This window comes from Bubalus bubalis, chromosome 1 (assembly GCF_019923935.1).
Source record: "Bubalus bubalis isolate 160015118507 breed Murrah chromosome 1, NDDB_SH_1, whole genome shotgun sequence".
Taxonomy (NCBI): Eukaryota; Metazoa; Chordata; class Mammalia; order Artiodactyla; family Bovidae; genus Bubalus; species Bubalus bubalis.
Genome location: NC_059157.1, coordinates 115725498 through 115745290, shown reverse-complemented (window position 1 = coordinate 115745290; position 19793 = coordinate 115725498). Strand labels below are relative to the sequence as shown.

At 33.6% G+C, this 19793-nt stretch overlaps 1 protein-coding gene across 1 annotated transcript in view; it reads left to right on the top strand.

The window, feature by feature from the left end:
* FYTTD1 (forty-two-three domain containing 1) overlaps positions 1–19793 on the top strand; it is a 30975-nt gene extending 11182 nt beyond the window's left edge. Inside the window, exons 3-9 of the mRNA XM_006078496.4 lie at positions 982–1130; positions 7063–7175; positions 10175–10271; positions 10672–10733; positions 12101–12175; positions 15401–15527; positions 17399–19793. Coding sequence (XP_006078558.1) covers positions 982–1130; positions 7063–7175; positions 10175–10271; positions 10672–10733; positions 12101–12175; positions 15401–15527; positions 17399–17497 — 722 coding nt within the window. The 3' untranslated portion in view covers positions 17498–19793. The remainder of the gene's footprint in view (positions 1–981; positions 1131–7062; positions 7176–10174; positions 10272–10671; positions 10734–12100; positions 12176–15400; positions 15528–17398) is intronic.

The following is a 19793-nucleotide window of genomic DNA, read 5'->3' as shown; positions in this document are numbered from 1 at the left end:
ATATTCACAATACAGTGGTAACATAGACTACAAAGTAGTATTTTGAGTGTGAAATATGCTTGCTGGAAGATTGACTTGGCCTGCTTTCTGGGCCCACAGTACTACAAAATTGTAAATTACCTCATGCGATACAGTCTTTTGTGTTGCTTAAAAACAGTTGATTCTAAAAGTGTTAACTTGAAATATATGTGTATAAGTAAAATACTAGAAAAATGTAAAATGTTAGTAGTTGTTATCTCTAAGTGGTGACCTAATAATGGTGGTGACTTTTATATTCTTATTTATACTTTATATATTTTTAAGATTTCTGCAGTTGAACATGTTTACTTTTCCATAATTAGAAAATGAGTGTTTAAATAGATAAGACATATAATGGAAGAGTGAAGTAAGTAATGTCATGTGCCACAGAGATTAAAATATTCATTGGAGTTTACTGCAGACTTTAGCAAAACCAGCTGGAATACAGTAAGACTGAAAACAAAGAACCCAAATTGCAGCATAGTAAGTAAATAGGAGATAATGATTCCACTCTAAATCAGTTGCCACCAAACAAATAAAGTGTGAGGCACCTGTTAATAATGTATTTTATCTAATCCAATACATCTGAGATATCTTTATAATGTATGATTAATATGAAATTATTAATGAAATATTATATTTTCTTTTGTTACATCTCAATTCAGATTAGTCATATTTCAAGTACTCAATAAGCATATGTGATTAGCAGCTGCACAGGGAAAGTTGAGACTGTTCTCTTTGTTGAGAGTAATTCTGAAGAGAAGATAGTTAGGAGGAAATGTGAGAATCCTCTAGTCCTTTGCGGTCCATTACCAGTAGCAGAACCCTTTTCAGTGCAGCTTATAAAATATAATAAAAGAAGTATTATATAATAATAAAGGAAAAACTCGCATGTCCTCCACCCTGCTTAAGAAAGACAGTATCCTATTGATTCTGAGATTGTTTTTTCCTCTTCTCCTACAGGTTTTGGTAAGAATAGTCTGAGCCGTAGAGGAAGAGTGATGCCTGGGAAGAGACGTCCTTATGGAGTTATCACTGGCCTTGCAGCTAGGAAAGCAACTGGAATTCGAAAAGGAATTAGTCCTATGAATCGACCACCTCTAAGTGACAAGGTAGGATGATAGTTAATCCTGAATCAGAAACTCTGGGACAAATGAATCTGTATTCAAAACAGAAATAAGACTCACAGACGTAGAAAACAAACTTTCAGTTACCAAAGGGAATGAGGGGAGGAGGGATGAATTAGGAGTATGGGATTAACAGATACAAGCTACTATACATAAAATGGATAAGCAACAAGGATTTACTGTATATCACAGGAAACTATATTCAGTATCTTATAATAACCTATAATAAAAAATAATCTGAAAAATATATATATTTACAACTGAATTACTTTGCTGTACACCTGAAACTAATGCAATATGTAAATCAACTATATTTCAACTAAGGAAAAAAAATAAAATTTTATTTGTACTAATATTTTTGTGAATGAGCTTGAGAGAACATTTTATTTGAATATTTTGGTTTTTTAATGTAGTACTTTGGGGCTTATATAAAAAATTTAATAATTAAATAAAAATGATTGTCATTCATGAAGAATACCTAAACTTCCACATTATCAAATATAAACTTTTTTTTTAATAGGTTCTTAACTTTCCTTGTACACGTGCCCCCGTGTGTGTGTATACAGTTTTTAACAGATGTGTGTCTGCAGTTTTTAATAGGTTATTGATGTATAATTTTATACTATAAAATGCATTTAAGTGTACAGTTCAGTGAATTTTAGAAAATTTAGAGTTGAACAATCATCACAATAATTAATTTTAGAAAAACATTTCTATCACTCTAAAGAGAAATCTCATGTCCATTCACAGTCATACCCCATCATATGCCCCCAAGCAACCACTAATCTACTTGCTGTAAATATATTATAAATTTGTCTTTCCCACACATTTCATATACAGGCATACCTTGTTTTATTACACTTCACTTTATTGTGCTTCACAGATACTGCGTTTTTTACAAATTGAAGATTTGTGGCAACCCTGCATTGAGCATGTCTGTTGGTGCCTTATTTTCAACAGCCTTTGCTCAGTTTCTCTGTGTTACATTTTGGTAATCCTCACAATATTTTAAACTCTTTCATCATTGTATTTGTTATGGTGATCCATAATCTTTGATGGTACTATTGAAAAAAGATCAAAACTCAGAAGACTGAGATGATGGTTAGCATTTTTTTTAGCAATAAAGTATTTTTAAAGTAAGGTATGTACATTCTTTTTTTAGGCATAATACTGTGGCACACTTAAAGACTACATTATAGTGTAAATATAATTTTTTATATGTACTGGGAAACCAAAAATTCTTGTGACTCAGTTTTTTGTGGTATTTATTTTACTGCAGTGGTCTGGAACCAAATCCCCAGTAACTCCAAGGTATCCCTGTAAATGGAATCATACAGTAGTATATGGGCTGGCAGTTAGCTGTATACTTTTGAGGTTTATCATGTTGTAGCAAGTCTCAGTACTTCATCTCTTTTTATTATTGAATAATATTCCATTATATGGATATACTATATTTTGTGTATCCATTCACCAGTTGATGGACAACATTTTCATTGTTTTCACTTTTTTGGGTATTGTAAATACTGTTGCTTACATCCCTGTAAGTCTGTAGGGACACAGGTTTTCATTTCTCTTGGGTGGATAACTGTTTCCTCTAGTTTATATTTTCAATTAGAGTTATATTTATTTACCCACTGTAAATTAACTACTTTTCAAATCTTAATTGACTTTTTATTTACATCTCAATGGAGTAAATTTCGAATTGGCTAAATAAAGCACTACTTAAAATAGTTTCACACATGGTTTTTCTTTAATTTCTTATGTTTAGTAAGTCTGAATCACCAAGGAATGTAACGTTCTACTCTTCTATTTTTTAACCTGTTTGGTTTCTCTGATTATGAAAGTAATACATATTTTAGTTGAAAAATTCAGGACATGAATCATTTCTTAAAATATCTTTAAGAATGTATTCTGGTTAACCACAACTCTCTTTACACCTTAACTTTTCAGTTCTGCTATCACCAACAGCTATCTCTAAAACTTTATCACAGAACTTGCTCCAGTAAAAATTTTAGATTACAACATGTGGTATAGTCTTTTGAGTTGTTTAAAAATAGTGACAATTGAAAGTGTTAAATTATAGAGTACTTACAAGCTCTATAAATTATAGAATAATGTACTGAATGGTAAGATGTTTTTATTCAGAGACTGAATGATTTTAGAAAAGGTATGGTTTGAAGTTTTCTGTTACTTAAGAACCTTTCTCTCAACCGGAATGTAGATTAATATCTGAACAGGCATGACTATGGTACTTGTGAAGCAGATCATTTTCTAGCAATTTATGAAATTTCTTTTTACATATAAATAACTTATACCATCCTTTTATATTCATTAAATGAATTACGCAAATACTTTAATATACTTAGAAATTTTATACCTTAAAAAAAATTCCTGACCGTAATTAGACATTTTGTTACTTTATCTCTTCCTTTCCACAGTTTATATGAAATAGTAAGATTTTATTTCAATAAAAATGTGCATTTTCTTACAGATGAAGTGAATTACTAAGTGGGATGTGCTATGACTAGCAAATGACTGTGCTAGGAGGGGAATGAACATCTCTAAGAATGAATTTTTTTCTTTTGTTTAGAGAAAGCTTTAAGTATCTGCCAAGTGAAAGTTCTTAAGGAATTTTTTGACTGGAATATATTACCTTGTCAGTGTCAGTTCTATAACATTTTCCTTTTAGAGTCACAATTTCTAAAACTGAGGGTATGTTATGTTTTGTAGAACTTTTAACTGGACTATAATAGTACTAAACTATTTAGTACTTCTGTAAACTTAAAAAAATAACTGCATAAATAGCAGTTATTTTCTGCTAATGGGTAGTTTTGATCATTTGTGTGATTTTGATAGTTTAGTAATACCTTATCTTCATACTGTGGAATTCAACAGTAAAATAGGAATAAATGTTAATGTGCAAGACAGTGTGGATACATCTCAAAACATCATGCCGAGCAGAAGAATTCAAACACAAAATACTATGTACTATGATCCTGTTTCTTTGAAATTGTATAAAAGGCTGAACTAACTATAGTGACAGATCAGTCATTGCCTGGGGTTAGAGTCATGGGAGGGAAGGAAATTGCAGGGGGCATAAGGAAACATTTAAGGTTAAAGGTACTGTTTTATATCTTGGTTATGATGTGTTACATGACTACATGTAGTTACCCAAATTCATCAAACTGTACACTTAAAATTTTATTACTTTAATACTTAAGTAATAAAATACTACTTTAATAGAAAAACATTCAAATAGACTACCTTAATTTCTTTCCCTCAAGGAATAATTTTTGATATCAAAATTCTGTAGGGAAAACTTACTACTAGATATTCTTTGTAAACACTTTTGTACACATATACAAACCTTAGATTCATGAACACAAATTTCCCGATACATTATTGGACTATTGACAGTTCTTGACCATGTATCATCATTTAATTCATGTTGACTGAATACTCAGTATGTCCTAGATGCAAGGGATTCTGTATTAAAATCCCTGTCCTCATGGAGAACTCAAATAAATATTAAATAATTTATCACACAAATAACTAAATGATTATCATATGGCAGGTATTTTGAAGGAAAATGACATGTGACAGTAACATTATAGAAGGAACTTTTACATTTACCTATAAAATGGTCTTTGGTATTTTTATTAAAGACAAAATATTAAGCTCAGAATGGGCTATCATTAGTCTGATTTCATAGCGTTTCTTCTGTATGGTTGATATTCTTTATTCCTGCTTTTACATTTACTTCTTCTCTAAATGTTCATGAAAATGAAGACTATTATAATTTTTGTGTTTTTTAATCTGTATCTTTGGGATACTTCTCATATTTTTAAAATACAAGGGAATCTACATTAAATAAAAGATACAGTTCATATTGTCAAAGACTTTGGAAAAGCCTTCATGGAAAATATGGAAACCTGAATTAGGCTTTAATGATGGACTGAATTTATGTGGAGAGAGAAAAAGTGGACATTTCATGTGCTAATATTCTATGACATTGAATTTTTTTAATTTCTATTTTTCTACTCAGGTTTCTTTGCTATCACAACCTCCCTTTTTTTCTTCTCACACATTTGTTTTGGAAATTAGCTCTCTTTTTTTTTAAAAACTATTTGTATTGATGTATAGTTAATTTATAATGTATTAATTTCAGGTGTAGCAAGTGATTCAGATATATGTTTTCAGATTATTTTTCATTATAGGTTATTACAAGATATTGACTATAATTCCCTGTGCCATACAGTAGATCCATGTTTCTTATCTTTTTTATATATCATAGTGTATATATATTAATCCCAAACTCTTCATTTATCTCTCTTCCCCTTACTTGCTATCCATTTAATAACCATAAGTTTGTTTTCTATGTCTGTGAGCCCATTTCTGTTTTGTAAATAAGTTCATATATATCATTTTTTTATATTCCACATATAAATGATACCATATATTTGTCTTTCTCTGATTTATATCACATAATATGTTTTAAATCTTTCAAGGATTCTAAATTGTTGATTTTATTTAGCATGGAATGCAGTATTTGTATTTGGCCTATGTCCACCTTTAAACCTACATTCCACACCATTACCTTCACTGCCTCCTCTCCGCCATAAACATACCTCAACATTCCAAGAATCTAAAGTTATAGTTTCTTCTTTCATATCTCTTTCTCTTTGTGCATATGCAAATCTCTCTCTGTTATAATGTTATTACTGTACTTCACATATCCTATTACATAACTTACCACAGTATATTATAATTACCCATTAATATGCATCTGTCTGTTAGACTGGATTACTTGAAGATGAGGACTATACTTAGATATCTTTGTATATCTGACTAATAATATACCTGTCCCATTATAGATACCTGATAGATAATTGTTGAATGCCCTCAAGAGACAGAGCTGCTCTAAACATTTTGTAACATGTCAAATTCTTTATATAATGGAATTCTCAACTTGAGTTTAAGCTGTGCCCATTTCAGGATTTCAGTCTTTAGTTGTTAAGATAGATTTCAGAGAAGCCTATTTGCAAGGGGTCTAAGAGCCTCTTGTGAAACAGCTCAAGTAATGCCACCGCTGAGTCTGAGACATGTCTGGAAATTAACCAGTCTTTTTAAACTTGGTGGATGCCCTGACAGGTGACTGTTTGCAGGGGTCCTGGGAAGGAGCTAATTAAAAGGAAGACTGACTCTATATGCTGGAGGGAAAGAGTGATTGTGAGCACACTGTAATACACTTTGTTTCCACAAAAGTCTTTAGACATCTCATAGAAACAAATAGACACCAAACAAAGCTTAAAACACAAATTCACTAAAAACACTAGAATCATAGAAGCACAAGCCACACTGCTTAGGACCCTCTAAGAGAACAGGAGACAAAGGAGAGATAACATATCTCTTCTACTTCTCCTCTGACCTAAAGGTCAACTTTTAGTCCAGTCAAGGTCAAGGAAACCATCAGAGATTGCTTGGCTAGCACGATGGCGCTGCACCTGCCTCAGGAATTTGGCTCTCTTACACCTTCACTTGACATCAAAATCATATTTATATGAAAGATTCCCAAATTTTCATTTCAGGCTCTCTTGATTCTTCTCTTGAGCTCCAAAGCCATGTTTCCTCATCACCTGTGTATCCCTCAGAGTATCTCAAACTGAACATAACCAAAATAGAAAAAATTCCTTCTTCTGTTTGAATTCTTCTTTAGTTGCAAGTATTTTAAGTATAATGTGGTTATCTTTTTGGTCACTTAGACTGGAAATATTCAAGTTGTTTTAGCTTCTCTGTCTCTCTAATCTGTACATCTAAGTAGTGGTCAGTCCCTGTCCATTCTGCTTCAGAAATGTTTATATGGTAGGTTATAGAGCATGAAGCAATCTAATTAACATAGTTTCTTGCTTTCTAAAAGAATATAGAACGATATTTTCCAGCATTAAAAAGGAAGGCAAACCTTCTGAGACAAAATGAAGTGCAGAGAAAACCAGTTGCAGCTCTCAAGAGACCTAACCAGTTAAATAGAAAGTAAGTACTCAAATATAAGACAGTATTATGTTATCCTTCATAAATAAAGATGGACTTCTTATACTGAGAGTTCAAATCAATGAATTTGCAGTGATGTTGTAGTTGTCTGGTCATTTTCGAGACAGGTATTTGGGATGTCTGTTTGAACACTCAGTATGGAAGCATTTAGTTACAGCTTCCTTATTTCTTAGAACCAGTGTTGTTGATGAATTTAATTATAGACTTCTTAAGAAAAACATCACTCTGTTTTCTTTGTTTCTCTTGACATATAGAAAAAGACTGCAAAAGGTGATTGTTTTGATAAAAACACCTCAGCCAGAATTATTCAAAATTCTGAAAGCTGAATTTGTTACATACTCTCAGTGGCTCTTAACAGAATAGTGTATGTTATTTGTGGGAAAAACAAACCTGAAAGGATTTTTCATGAATACTTCTTAAGCTTAAATTATTTATTTGTCTATGTCCAGTCTTAGTTGTAGCATGCAGGATCATTCATTGATTGTGGTGCGTGGGCTTCTTTCTAGTTGTGGCATGTGGGTTCAATAGTTGTGGTGCACAGGCTTAGTTACCCTGGAGTATGTGGATCTTAGTTCCCTGATCAGGGATTGAACCTGTGTCCCCTGCATTGAAAGGTGGATTCTCAACCACTGGACCACCAGGGAAGTCCCTAGCTGAAATTATTTTGATATTAAATTAAAAAGGGTATGTCCTGTGATTCCACTCTTGCGAGGTCCCCAGAGCAATCAGATTCAGAGAGACAGGCAGCGGAGGGGTGGGGGCTGGGGGCTGGGCGGAGGTGGGCAGTGAGTTGGAAGGGGAACAGGTTTAGTCTGTGAAGGTGAATGTTTCTGGAAATGGTGGTGGTGGTGGTATGACCACGTGAATGCACTGAATGCCACTGCACTGGCCAAAGTGGTAAACTTCACATGTATTTTACCAATTAAGGATATTTAAAATGTTAAAAAAGACCGTTGTTTAAAATGTGACCTATTATTATAGTACTTCTGCTTTATTGACTATGCCAAAGCCTTTGACTGTGTGGATCACAACAAACTGTGGAAAATTCTTAAATAAATGGGAATACCACATCACGTGACCTGCCTCCTGAGAAGTCTACATGCAGGTCAAGGAGCAACAGTTAGAACTGGACATGGAACGGCAAACTGGTTCCAAATCAGGAAAGGAGTATGTCAAGGCTGTGTATTGTCACCCTGTTTAACTTATATGCCGAGTACATCATGCAAAATGCCAGGCTGGATGAAGCACAAGCTGGAATCAAGATTGCTGGGAGAAATATCAATAACCTCAGATATGCAGATGACACCACCCTTATGGCAGAAAGCGAAGAACTAAAGAGCCTCTTGATGAAAGTGCAAGGAAAGTGAAAAAGTTGGCTTAAAACTCAACATTCAGAAAACTAAGATCATGGCATCTGGTCCCATCACTTCATGGCAAATAGACAAGGAAACAATGGAAACAGTGACAGACTTTATTTTGGGGGGCTCCAAAATCACTGGAGATTGTGACTGTAGCTGTGAAATTAAAAGACACTTGCTCCTTGGAAGAAAAGTTATGACCAACCTAGACAACATATTCAAAAGCAGAGACATTACTTTGCCAACAAAGTTGCGTCTAGTCAAAGCTGTGGTTTTTCCAGTAGTCATGTATGGATGTGAGAGTTGGACTATAAAGAAAGCTGAGTGCAAAAGAATTGATGCTTTTGAAGTGTGGTGTTGGAGAAGACTCTTAAGAGTCCCTTGGACTGCAAGGAGATCCAACCAGTCCATCCTAAAGGAAATCAGTCCTGAATATTCATTGGAAGGACTGATGCTGAGGCTGAAACTCCAATACTTTGGCCACCTGATGGGAAGAACTGATTCATTTGAAAAGACCCTGATGTTGGGAAAGATTGACGTCAGGAGGAGAAGGGATTGACAGAGGATGAGATGGTTGGATGGCATCACCAACTTGATGGACATGATTTTGAGTAAACTCCGGGAGTTGGTGATGGACAGGGAAGCCTGGTGTTCTGCAGTCCATGGGGTCACAAAGAGTTAGACATGACTGAGCGACTGAACTGAACTGAACTGATTATGGTATTCTGTTCTCTGTCAGGATAAAGTAGAAGTTGACAAGCTGTGAAGTTTTATTATTTCAGTTTCAAATACCATTTATTCATCTCTTATAAAAGATAATTCAAAGCAAAAAAAAAAACCACAAAAAACCCTGAAATGAAGTTTTTGTATATGTGGAATGGCTATAATTGTAACTTTACTCAACTGTCATCTCTTTGTTTTGAGAATCAATTGGGAGTACTTTTTTTTGGAAAAGAGGAACTTCTCAAAAATTTGTCAATTACCTGAGCCATTAATGAGTCCTTGTTAATTGAGATGGCTAGGGAAATTATGCATTTGAGCCTCTATAAGGTTGGAGGTAAGATGAGGTGACATGTTAAACATTTATTTATAGAAATAAGCAGATAAGTATGAAAATTTGTCTTCTACCAACTTTCTATAGAAATTAGAAATTGGTGAAAGTAAAGTCAAACATAATTAAGGTTACAATATTCTATGCAGGAGAGAGCAAACAGTGGAACAGTATGAATTTTTGTGTGATTTATATTAATATAATACGTATTATGAGTGAAGGAGAGAGATTTGGAGAATATGTTATATTTCAATATTTTCTCTTTATTGTTGGTTTTTAGCAGTTTGACAGTGATGTACCTAGGTGTGATTTTCTTTGTACTAATTCTTTTAGACAGTTGAATATTTGTAAGATAAATTTGCTCCAGAATTAACCAGATTGTTATATGATATCTGTAAATCAGATCTCAATAGCTTCATGTAAACAAGAACATAATTGAATCTTTGTGTTTAGTATACCTCAGTATTTTCACCTCTGCATTTAACTATTTTTGCTTATTTTTTCAAGATGTTTCAGAGTTGTTAAGTGGTCCAGACTTTTCATGGTACATATGTTTTTTTTTGTTGTTGCAGAAATAACATTCCAAATAATTTTACCAGGAGTGGAAATAAATTAAGTCATCAGAAAGACACTCGTCAGGCAACTTTTCTTTTCAGAAGAGGCCTGAAGGTATAAAAAACCCTTGACAGTGTTTTCTTTTTACACAAAGGATCCTGACCATCCACCTTTAGTAATCATCAATTATAGACATGACCCATGATCAAGGTAGGGTTTGGGTTTAGGATATGGAGAACATGACATTAGATTAATTTTTTTCCCTCTTTTCTCTTTTGTTGTCATCAGTGGCAGTGTCCTATAAGAATTCAACATGTTATTTAGGAATAAATTTGTTTTTACTACTTATTCTGATACAGGAACCCCAAGAAAGAGGTGTTGTCAGAATAGGCACATGCTCCTCTCCTGCATTCAAACCCACCACACAGGGTTATAAAGTTACAGAGCAGGATAGCTCTTTGGATTCAAATCCTCTGCTTTCTATGGCATCTACTGCTTTTTTTTTCCCCTTCAGGTTCAGGCCCAGTTGAACTCAGAACAACTGCTAGACGATGTAGTAGCAAAGAGAACTCGTCAGTAAGTTTCAATTTGTTTTTCAAGATGTCATTTCAAAACTCCCAGAATAGTAGTGACCTAAATTACTTTGTGCTGCAGTTTAAAAGAAATTAAATGAGACCCAGAGTGAATTAACCATTGAGCCTGAAATAAGTAAATCCTGTTTTGTTTTTGCTGATTTTCCCCCCAAAACATTTGGTTTTTCACATGTCAGTGTTACATGTTTTAGCAGCAAATGCATTACTCTGTATTTTTTTTCCTGTTTATTCCATTTTAATGAAATAGCTCTTTATTTTTTTATAATCACTTTATACAAATGAACCAGTTCAGGGAATAAGTAGAAGAAAATCCAGTAGAGCTTTTAGAATATTTATAAATTTTTAAAAACAATACAGTGTTTTCTTCTTATATTGCTTTTTTCCTCCTTACCCTATGAAGGTATTTTAAGAATATATTTTTGTCTCTTAGAATTGCACTGCAAGTGTGAGTTGTAACATTCCATCAGTATGACCAGAGTTTAAAACTAAATCATTTAAAATTATGGCTACTTCTTAGAAAACAAAGCATATATCACATGATCATGGTTCAGATATACCTTCTAGAATGGGCATGATTTTGAGCAGTTGGAGTATAAGAATGGCAACTATTTGAACTTCATGCTGATAGTATTCTTTTGCACTGGAGTTTGAGGATCAATGTATAGAACAAAGCACAAGATACTTAATTTGGTAACAATGTAGTGTAAATGTCCGACTTTGACCTATATAAATATAAAAGTAAAGCTGATAAAAAGTGGGTGAAGAGGTGGAGGGAAGGAATTAGAAATACTATTGTCCTTTCTTATAAAGGAGGTAGGGGAAAATGTCAAGAGATACTACTGGAAAAAGAAATTCAAGTGTATTTATAAAATTAATGAAAATAAAATAGTGATACAGCCATCAAAATGTTTCAAACTAGGAAGAGAAACTAGAGGATAGTGTGATGAGCTGAATCCTTATGATAGCAAGATATTATTACCTAAGTGTCTTGTTTAGTGAACTGGAGATAACTAACAAGCAGAAAATCAGGAAGTTAAAAGTGCTGCCTCTGGGGACCAGGAAGGGAGAACAGTGGAGTAAAGGATTGTTGCTTTTTATTAGAAGCTTTTCTGAATTATTTGATTTTTTTATGTGCATATATCTGTTACATGGAAAAATATTTATAAATTCATGTGTCCAGTTCTTAGAACCAATATGCTGATTAATTATATCATGTCGGGGCTCAGATATCTAGAATTTCTGAAAACTTAGAAAAAGTAATGGCTACTTTAAAATGTATGTTTTATGTAGAACACACAGTAGGATTTATAAACTTTCGTTTTAATGAAATTTTTGGTTTTTTGAAACTAGATGGCGAACTTCCACCACAAATGGAGGAATTTTGACTGTATCCATTGATAATCCAGGAGCAGTGCAGTGCCCAGTGTAAGTCTTTTTTTTTCTTTTTGGAAAAAATTATAACCTCTCATTATGTAAGATAATAGAAAAATATTTGACTCTGCTCAGGAGTATGATGTCCAAGCTAGGATAAACTGAGACAAGGAAACAATACAAAGTGTAAGTTAAAAGTAGAGAATTCCTTGGTGGTTCATTGGTTAGGTGGAGAAGGCAATGGCACCCCACTCCAGTACTCTAGCCTGGAAAATCCCATGGACGGAGGACCCTGGTGGGCTGCAGTCCATGGGGTGGCGAAGAGTCAGACACGACTTTGCGACTTCACTTTCACTTTCACTTTCAGCGGTTAGGACTCAGTACTTTGAGTGCTATGGCCCAGATTCAATCCCTGATTGGACAGGGCACTAGGATTCCACAAGCCACACAGCATGCCAAAGCAAACAAACAAAAAAGCCAAAACAACTAAAAAAGTTACATGTTTTGGACTTCATTACATACACATCCGCCTTTTTTTTAAAGACTTCATAGTATATTCCTTTATTTTTGTCGTTGTTTAGTTGCTAATTCATGTCTGTGACCCTATGAACTATAGCCTCCAGGCTTCTCTGTCCATGGAATTTCCCAGGCAGGAATACTGGAGTGGGTTGCTATTTCCTTCTCCATGGATCTTCTTGACCCAGGGATCAAACTCAAGTCTCCAGCATCGGCAGGTGGATTCTTTACCACTGAGCCACCAGGGAAGCCCATTCTTTAATTTAAATGACCTTAATTAACTTCACCATTCCATTATATTTATTGCATTATAAACTTTCTAGGTTGAAGCTGGAAGTGATATTGCCTGGGGTGGGGGTTGAGCTGAACCCTGAGTTCACAGGCAAGATGTGAGACTTGTAGCACTGGGCTGGAGGTAAAGGATCCATTTCAAGAAAGTTCTAAAACCATATTATCAAATTCAACCTGATAATTGACCTAGCTGTGGAAAAGCCTCATTGGATCCTCACTACACCACACTGTAACTCTCACTCTTAAATTTTTCCCATCAAAAAGTATCAGGAATGAAAATCTACGTTGTGTACTTAGAATTGAAAGAAAGTCCCGTATCAGCCAGTGGTCTAGCAGATTGGCTAATTTCTTGGAACTTCATGCAGACGTACTCAAGCTAACACAGCAGAGGAAAATGTCTGTGTCGATGTGTGTGACCCATTAGTAGGTTATGAAGTCAATTATGTGAGTTGTGATGAACATATTTTTAAAATAATAAAATTTTTTAAAAAATTCCTAGGTTTACAGAGTTTTTGTTTTGCCTATACATCCATTTTAATAATTGAGATGAAAACATCAGATGAGTCTCGAGGTTTTAGAGGTTGCTTTATTTTAGTAGAAGATTAAGACTTGGAAATGACCAATTATTCCAAATTGTTGAAAAGTTTGTAGTTCTACTTACAGAGGTATTCTGTGAGCAATTTATAAATTTTAGTCTCTAGATTAGTCTGTCAAGAACCAAGTTTTTTTTTTTTTGATTCAGCAAGATTGCAGGATACAAGATTAATACCTGTTTTATATACTAATAAAGAAATATCAGAAAGAGAAAGTAAAAAAGAAAACTGATTTAAAATTGTATTTACAAAATGCCTATGAATAAACTTAACCAAGGAGGTGAAGGACCTGTATGTTGAAAACTGCAAGATATTGATGAAGGAAATTTTAGATGATCAAAGAAATGGAAAGATAATCCCATGCTCTTGGATTGGGAGAATTAGTATCATTAAAATGACCATATAACTGAGTACTCGATAGAGTTAACGCAATCCCTATCAAAATACCCAGGACATTTTTCACAGAACTAGAGCAGATAAAATTTACATGGAACCCCAGGTGACCCCCAAATTACCAAAGCAATTCTGAAAACAAAACAAAAACGAAGGTGGGAGGTCACACCCTGACATAAATCATAGCAGTATTTTCTTGGATCAGTCTCCAAAGGCAAAAGAAATAAGAACAAAAGTAAACAAATGGGACTTAATTAAACTTTAAAGCTTTTACACAGCCAAGGAAACCATCAACAAAATCAGAAGACAGCCTACAGAATGCAAGAAAGTATTTGCAAATGATTGCAACCAACAATGGGTTAAAATCCAAAATATACAAACAGTTTATACAAGTCAGTATGAAAACAGTTCAGTCAAAAGGTGGGAAGAAGACCTAAACAGACATTTTTTTCAAAGAAGACATACAGATGGCTAGCAGGCACATGAAAAGATACTTAGCACCACTAATTGTTAAAGAAATGCAAATCAGAACCCCAATGAGGTATCACTTCACCTGTCAGAATAGCTCTCATCAAAAAGTCTACAAATAATAAATGTCAGAGAGGATGTGGAGAAAAGGGAACCCATGTACACTGGTGGTGAGAATGTAAATTGGTTCATCCACTGTGGAAAACAGTATAGAGGTTTCTTAAAAATAGAACTACCAATTCCACTCCTGGGTATATATCTAGAAAAAAATGAAAACACTAAATCAAAAAGATATGTGCACCCCAGTGTTTTTCATAACAGCACTGTTTACAATAGTCAAGACATGGAAGCAACCTAAGTATACATCAAGAGATGAATGGATAAATAAGATGTGGCATATATATATATGCATATATGTGTATATATTACAATGGAATGTTACTCAGCTATAAAAAGAATGAAATACTGTTATTTGCAGCAACATGGATGGACCGAGAGAATGTTATACTTAGTTAAATAAGTCAGAGAAAGACAAATACTATATATTACTTATATATGGAATCTAAAAAAATAATACAAATGAATGTATATAGAAAGCAGAAACAGACTTGCAGACATAGAAAACAAACTTGTGGTTACACAGAGGGGAGAGAAGGCAGAAGGAAAAAATCAGCTGTATGGAATTAACAGATACAAATTACTATATATAAAATAGATAAGCAACAAGGATTTACTGTATAGCATAGGGAATTAGACCCATTATCATATAACAACCTATAATGAAATATCTGCAAAAATACTGAATCACTATGCGGTATACCTGAAACACACAATATTGTAAATTAACTATTCTTCAAAAAATTAAAAAAAACTGGGTTGGCGGGGTTATTGAGAATGTAAATAAAGTAGCCTTCATACAGTTGAACATGTGTACAAGTCAAGATGTCTTATGAACCAAGTGATTTATTTCTCTTCTTTTGATTGTTTAACTGATCTTATTTTAACTTTTTTCTAATAGAACTCAGAAACCACGATTAACGCGTACTGCTGTGCCCTCATTCTTGACAAAACGGGATCAATCTGATATAAAGAAAGTTCCTAAAGGTGTCCCCCTACAATTTGACATAAACAGTGTTGGAAAACAGGTAAATTTCCCCCCCTATATTTCTCTGGCCATTGACTGAAAATATTTTAATTTACAAAACTAATGTTGTATAATAAATAGGATGTCCTAACTATCTTTAACCCTAGGAAACAACTGGTCTACCTGTTTTCTGTCTCTGGATTTGCTTATTTTGGACATTTCATGTGAATGAGATCATATAATGTGTGAACCTTTTTTCACTTAGCATAATTTTTTCATGGTTTATCCATTGTGTATATCAATATTTTATTTCTTTTTATTCCTGAATAATATTCCACCATATGGATATACTGTATTTTATTTGTCAGTTGATGGACATTTGGATTATTTCCATTCTTTGGCTATTGTGAATAATGCTCCTCTGAACATTCATGTACATATGCTCACACGAAAACCTGTACGTTCATGTTTTTGTGTGCATATATTTTATTTCTCCTCGGTAAATACCTAAGAATGGAATTGCTAGATCATATTATAATTCTGGGTTTAACTTTTGGGGGAGTATGAAATTGTTTTCCAGAGAAGTAGCTGCGGTACCATTCCTTCCAACATGTAAGAGAGTTCTTAATTTTTCCATGGCCTTACTAGCATTTGTTATTATCTATCATTTGATTTTAGACATTCTGATGCATGTCAAGTGGTATATCTCACCATGGTTTTGGCAGTTTTTGTATTAACCTTGTAATCTTGCTAAAATACACTTTCTGCTTTTAATAATTCTATAGATTACTTAGGATTTTCTTTGTAAGCAATCATGTCATTCTTTGAATTTTTTTCCAATCTTTAAATCTTTTCGTTTTCTTCATTATGATGGCTAGGACATTCAGTTCTATGTTGAGAGCATGTTTGCTTGCTTTGTCTCCAGACTTGAGAAGGCATTGTTTTTCACCATTAAGTTTGATGTTAGCAGTAGGCTGTGTTTATCAGATTGAGGAAGTTCCCTTCTATTTGTAATTTGCTGAGAATTTTTATCATGAATGAGTGTTACATTTTAAAATGTCAACTGTGGCATGAAGATAAAATCTTCTGTATAGACAGAAATTTGACCAAATTTATTTTGCTTCTTTTGTCTGTTGTTACTTTCCTTTCAGCCTGGTATTTCCATCTCTTTAAGAATTTTCTAAATTAGTTGTGATCCACACAAAGGCTTTAGTGTAGTCAATGAAGCAGAAGTAGATGTTTTTTCTGGAATTCCCTGTTTTTTTTCTATGATCCAGTGGATGTTGGCAGTTTGACCTCTGGTTCCTCTGCCTTTTCAAATCCAGCTTGAACATCTGGAGGTTCTCAATTCATATACTATTGAAGCCTGGCTTGAAGGATTTTGAGCATTCCTTTGCTAGCATGTGAGATGAGCTTAGTTCTGTGGTAGTCTGAACATTCTTTCATTGCCCTTTTAGGGATTCTGACTCTAGGTTTCAATTCTAGACCTCCAAGTAGACAGCTGACTTCCCTAAACTTCACTAAATTCACCTATTTCATATGGGTGTTTCCCTCATATATATATATACACATATACACATATACACATATATATTTATTTATATATGAATGTTAGGTATTATTACTGTGAATTACCATTATGATCACATTATTATTCCAAAGCAAATCTCCAGGGGATCTTTCCGACCCAGGAATCGAACCCGGGTCTCCTGCATTGCAGGCAGACGCTTTACCGTCTGAGCCACCAGGAAAGGTGGCTCAGATATATATATATATATATATATATACACACACACACATATATATATATGTATATGTATATGAATGTTAGGTATTGTTACTGTGAATTACCATTATGATCACATTGTTGTTCCAAAGCAAATGTAGCTTACAGTCAAGTTGTTAATTTTTGTTTTGTTTTGTTTTCTCCAGACAGGGATGACTTTGAATGAGCGATTTGGGATCCTGAAGGAACAAAGAGCCACTCTCACTTTCAACAAAGGAGGAAGCCGCTTTGTAACCGTGGGATAGATCCCATGTCACAGGAACTTTTCAGTGATGACTCTTAAAAATTTAATTGCTTGAAGAGTTCATCACAGAAATTCAAGAAACTTTATTTCAAAATATTCACAAGGCTAAATAACTCTTATTTTTATTTTTGAAGTTTTTTTTAAACATGTATAAATAATGCCCTGAAAGAATAACAGGGAATATGCCTATGTGTTCTTAAAGATTTCATGGTTGGCCCAGACAGAACAATTCTCTATTTGACTTTTTTGATTCCTCATGCAGCAGAAAGAATGTGGAAAGATAGAAATTGATTATTTTATGATAGTGGTATTTAGGATCTCATCACCTTTGCCCATTTTTTACACCTTGCCATTGTAAATCTTGGTCTTCAAGATTTGAAATAGGTCCCTTTGTTGCTGTCACTTATACTTTAATAGTGTTGGTGTAATAAGTGCAGTTGACTTTTCTGCATTAGGGATATAAAAAATTATTAGAATTTCAGTTTGGGGGTTTAAGATTTATGGGGATATCTGGAACTTGGTTCATTTTTCAAATAACATTAGGTTAATCCTCCAGAGTTGTAAATCTTTAATGCTGAACTTTTTTTTTAATAAGAAATGTGACTCCGGGCATTAGCTTCTGTTTAAAATGTTGGTGTTTAAAGGCTGTAAATGGGTATTTACAAAGTTATCTGATAGAGCCTAACTGGAGGAAAGTCCAGAGTAAAAATCTGGTAATTTGTGTGGAGAGAAAGTAGCAGGTGGAAGATGGTAACTGAGATGAAGACTTTAAAAGCTAGGTCATAGGTATACTGTTTGAATTTAGTGTAGTTTTGAGTCTAGTGTGCACAAAGTATTCTTCAGATGATATTTGGAATAATTATAATTAAAATGGATTGAGTTCTGTAGATATTTTGATAGGAAAATTAGCCATAAAGTCCTGGACTTCTTATTTGAAAATGTTAAATTTTAAGTTTACTAAGTTGAACAGTATACATACAGCTCTTAAAAAAATGTGTATGTCACAAGATAAAAGGTGCAAAATTATAATAGAGTTAACATTATTATGACCTTGTTCTGTACCTTTGCTTCTGATTTCTTGTGTAAAGTTCAGGCATTTGTGGTGAGAAAAGGATTTCCCCCCCTCATACTCTGGAGGGTTAGGAGGAGTTAAGTTGTTGTGCCAAGCTAGTGCTGAAAGTCCTCAGATGGTTGTAAATTTTAAGTTATGATATAATAGCAAAATGCAGCAAAATATTCAAACTACAGGTTACGAGTTTGGTCATTTTGAAGCTTAAATTTTTGATTTGCTGTAATGTTAAAACCTCCAAGTAGGTGTTAGTTTTCCCTTCAGTGTATTATATGTGTTGATTTTCCCTGTTAAAACACAAAACATTGTTATGGCTCCTGCCTGCGTTGCAGGGTATACTAGATTTCATTGTTGTTTCTCATGGTCCTTTGGTTACTTGGTTTATGCTAGCCACGGAAAGCTATCAATAACAGTTTCATGCTTATACCAAAGAATTAAATCTGATCCTTAATATCTGGTATTTTGCTTGTAAGTCTACTGATAAGGGATTATTGGAAGCCAGTCATACAATTTGAAAGTAAACTCCAGTCTCTCTGTAGGCCAGGGACTCACTGCAAAACATTTTTGCAAGTATGAATGCTTAGATTTGATTCATGAACAATACATTTTAGACTGGTTTAGAATTATTGATAACTTATTTTCAAACAAAGGAAAAACAACTGAGCACGAGTTTGCTGTCTTTAGAGCAGTTTGTGAAAATACGGTATAAAGATGTTTTCATTTTCTTGTTCTTTTAAATATTATTGTACAGAGCTATTATTAATGCCTTCTTTTTAAATCTTAAAAATCCCTCCAAATATTGATATTAAGTGCATCAAACAAAATGTCTTTGGTATATTAAACTTTTGCTCTTCATGCATCTGTAATTTCATTTTCTTTTTAAATATAAAATCTTGCCTTTGTTACAGCCAAATTATAATTATTGAGTGCTAACATGTTGTATAAAAACAAAGGAATATGCTCTTTTGGAGGAAATTTTTCCTTTCTTAGAATGTGGTTGTAGTCATCCTTTTTCAGTTATTAAAAGTTTTTTTTTTTTTTTTAAACAAGATGCAACTTAAATTTCCCTTTGCATCAAGGTGTGTAAAAAACATTGATGCAGTGCATCACAAAATGAACGTTTGTATTTAATGAGGAGATGCTTTACACTGTACTTTTTGGTGTTTTTTGGAAAAGTTACCTTTAGATCTGAAGCTGTTCATTTTTAACAAATAAAATATTACAGGTC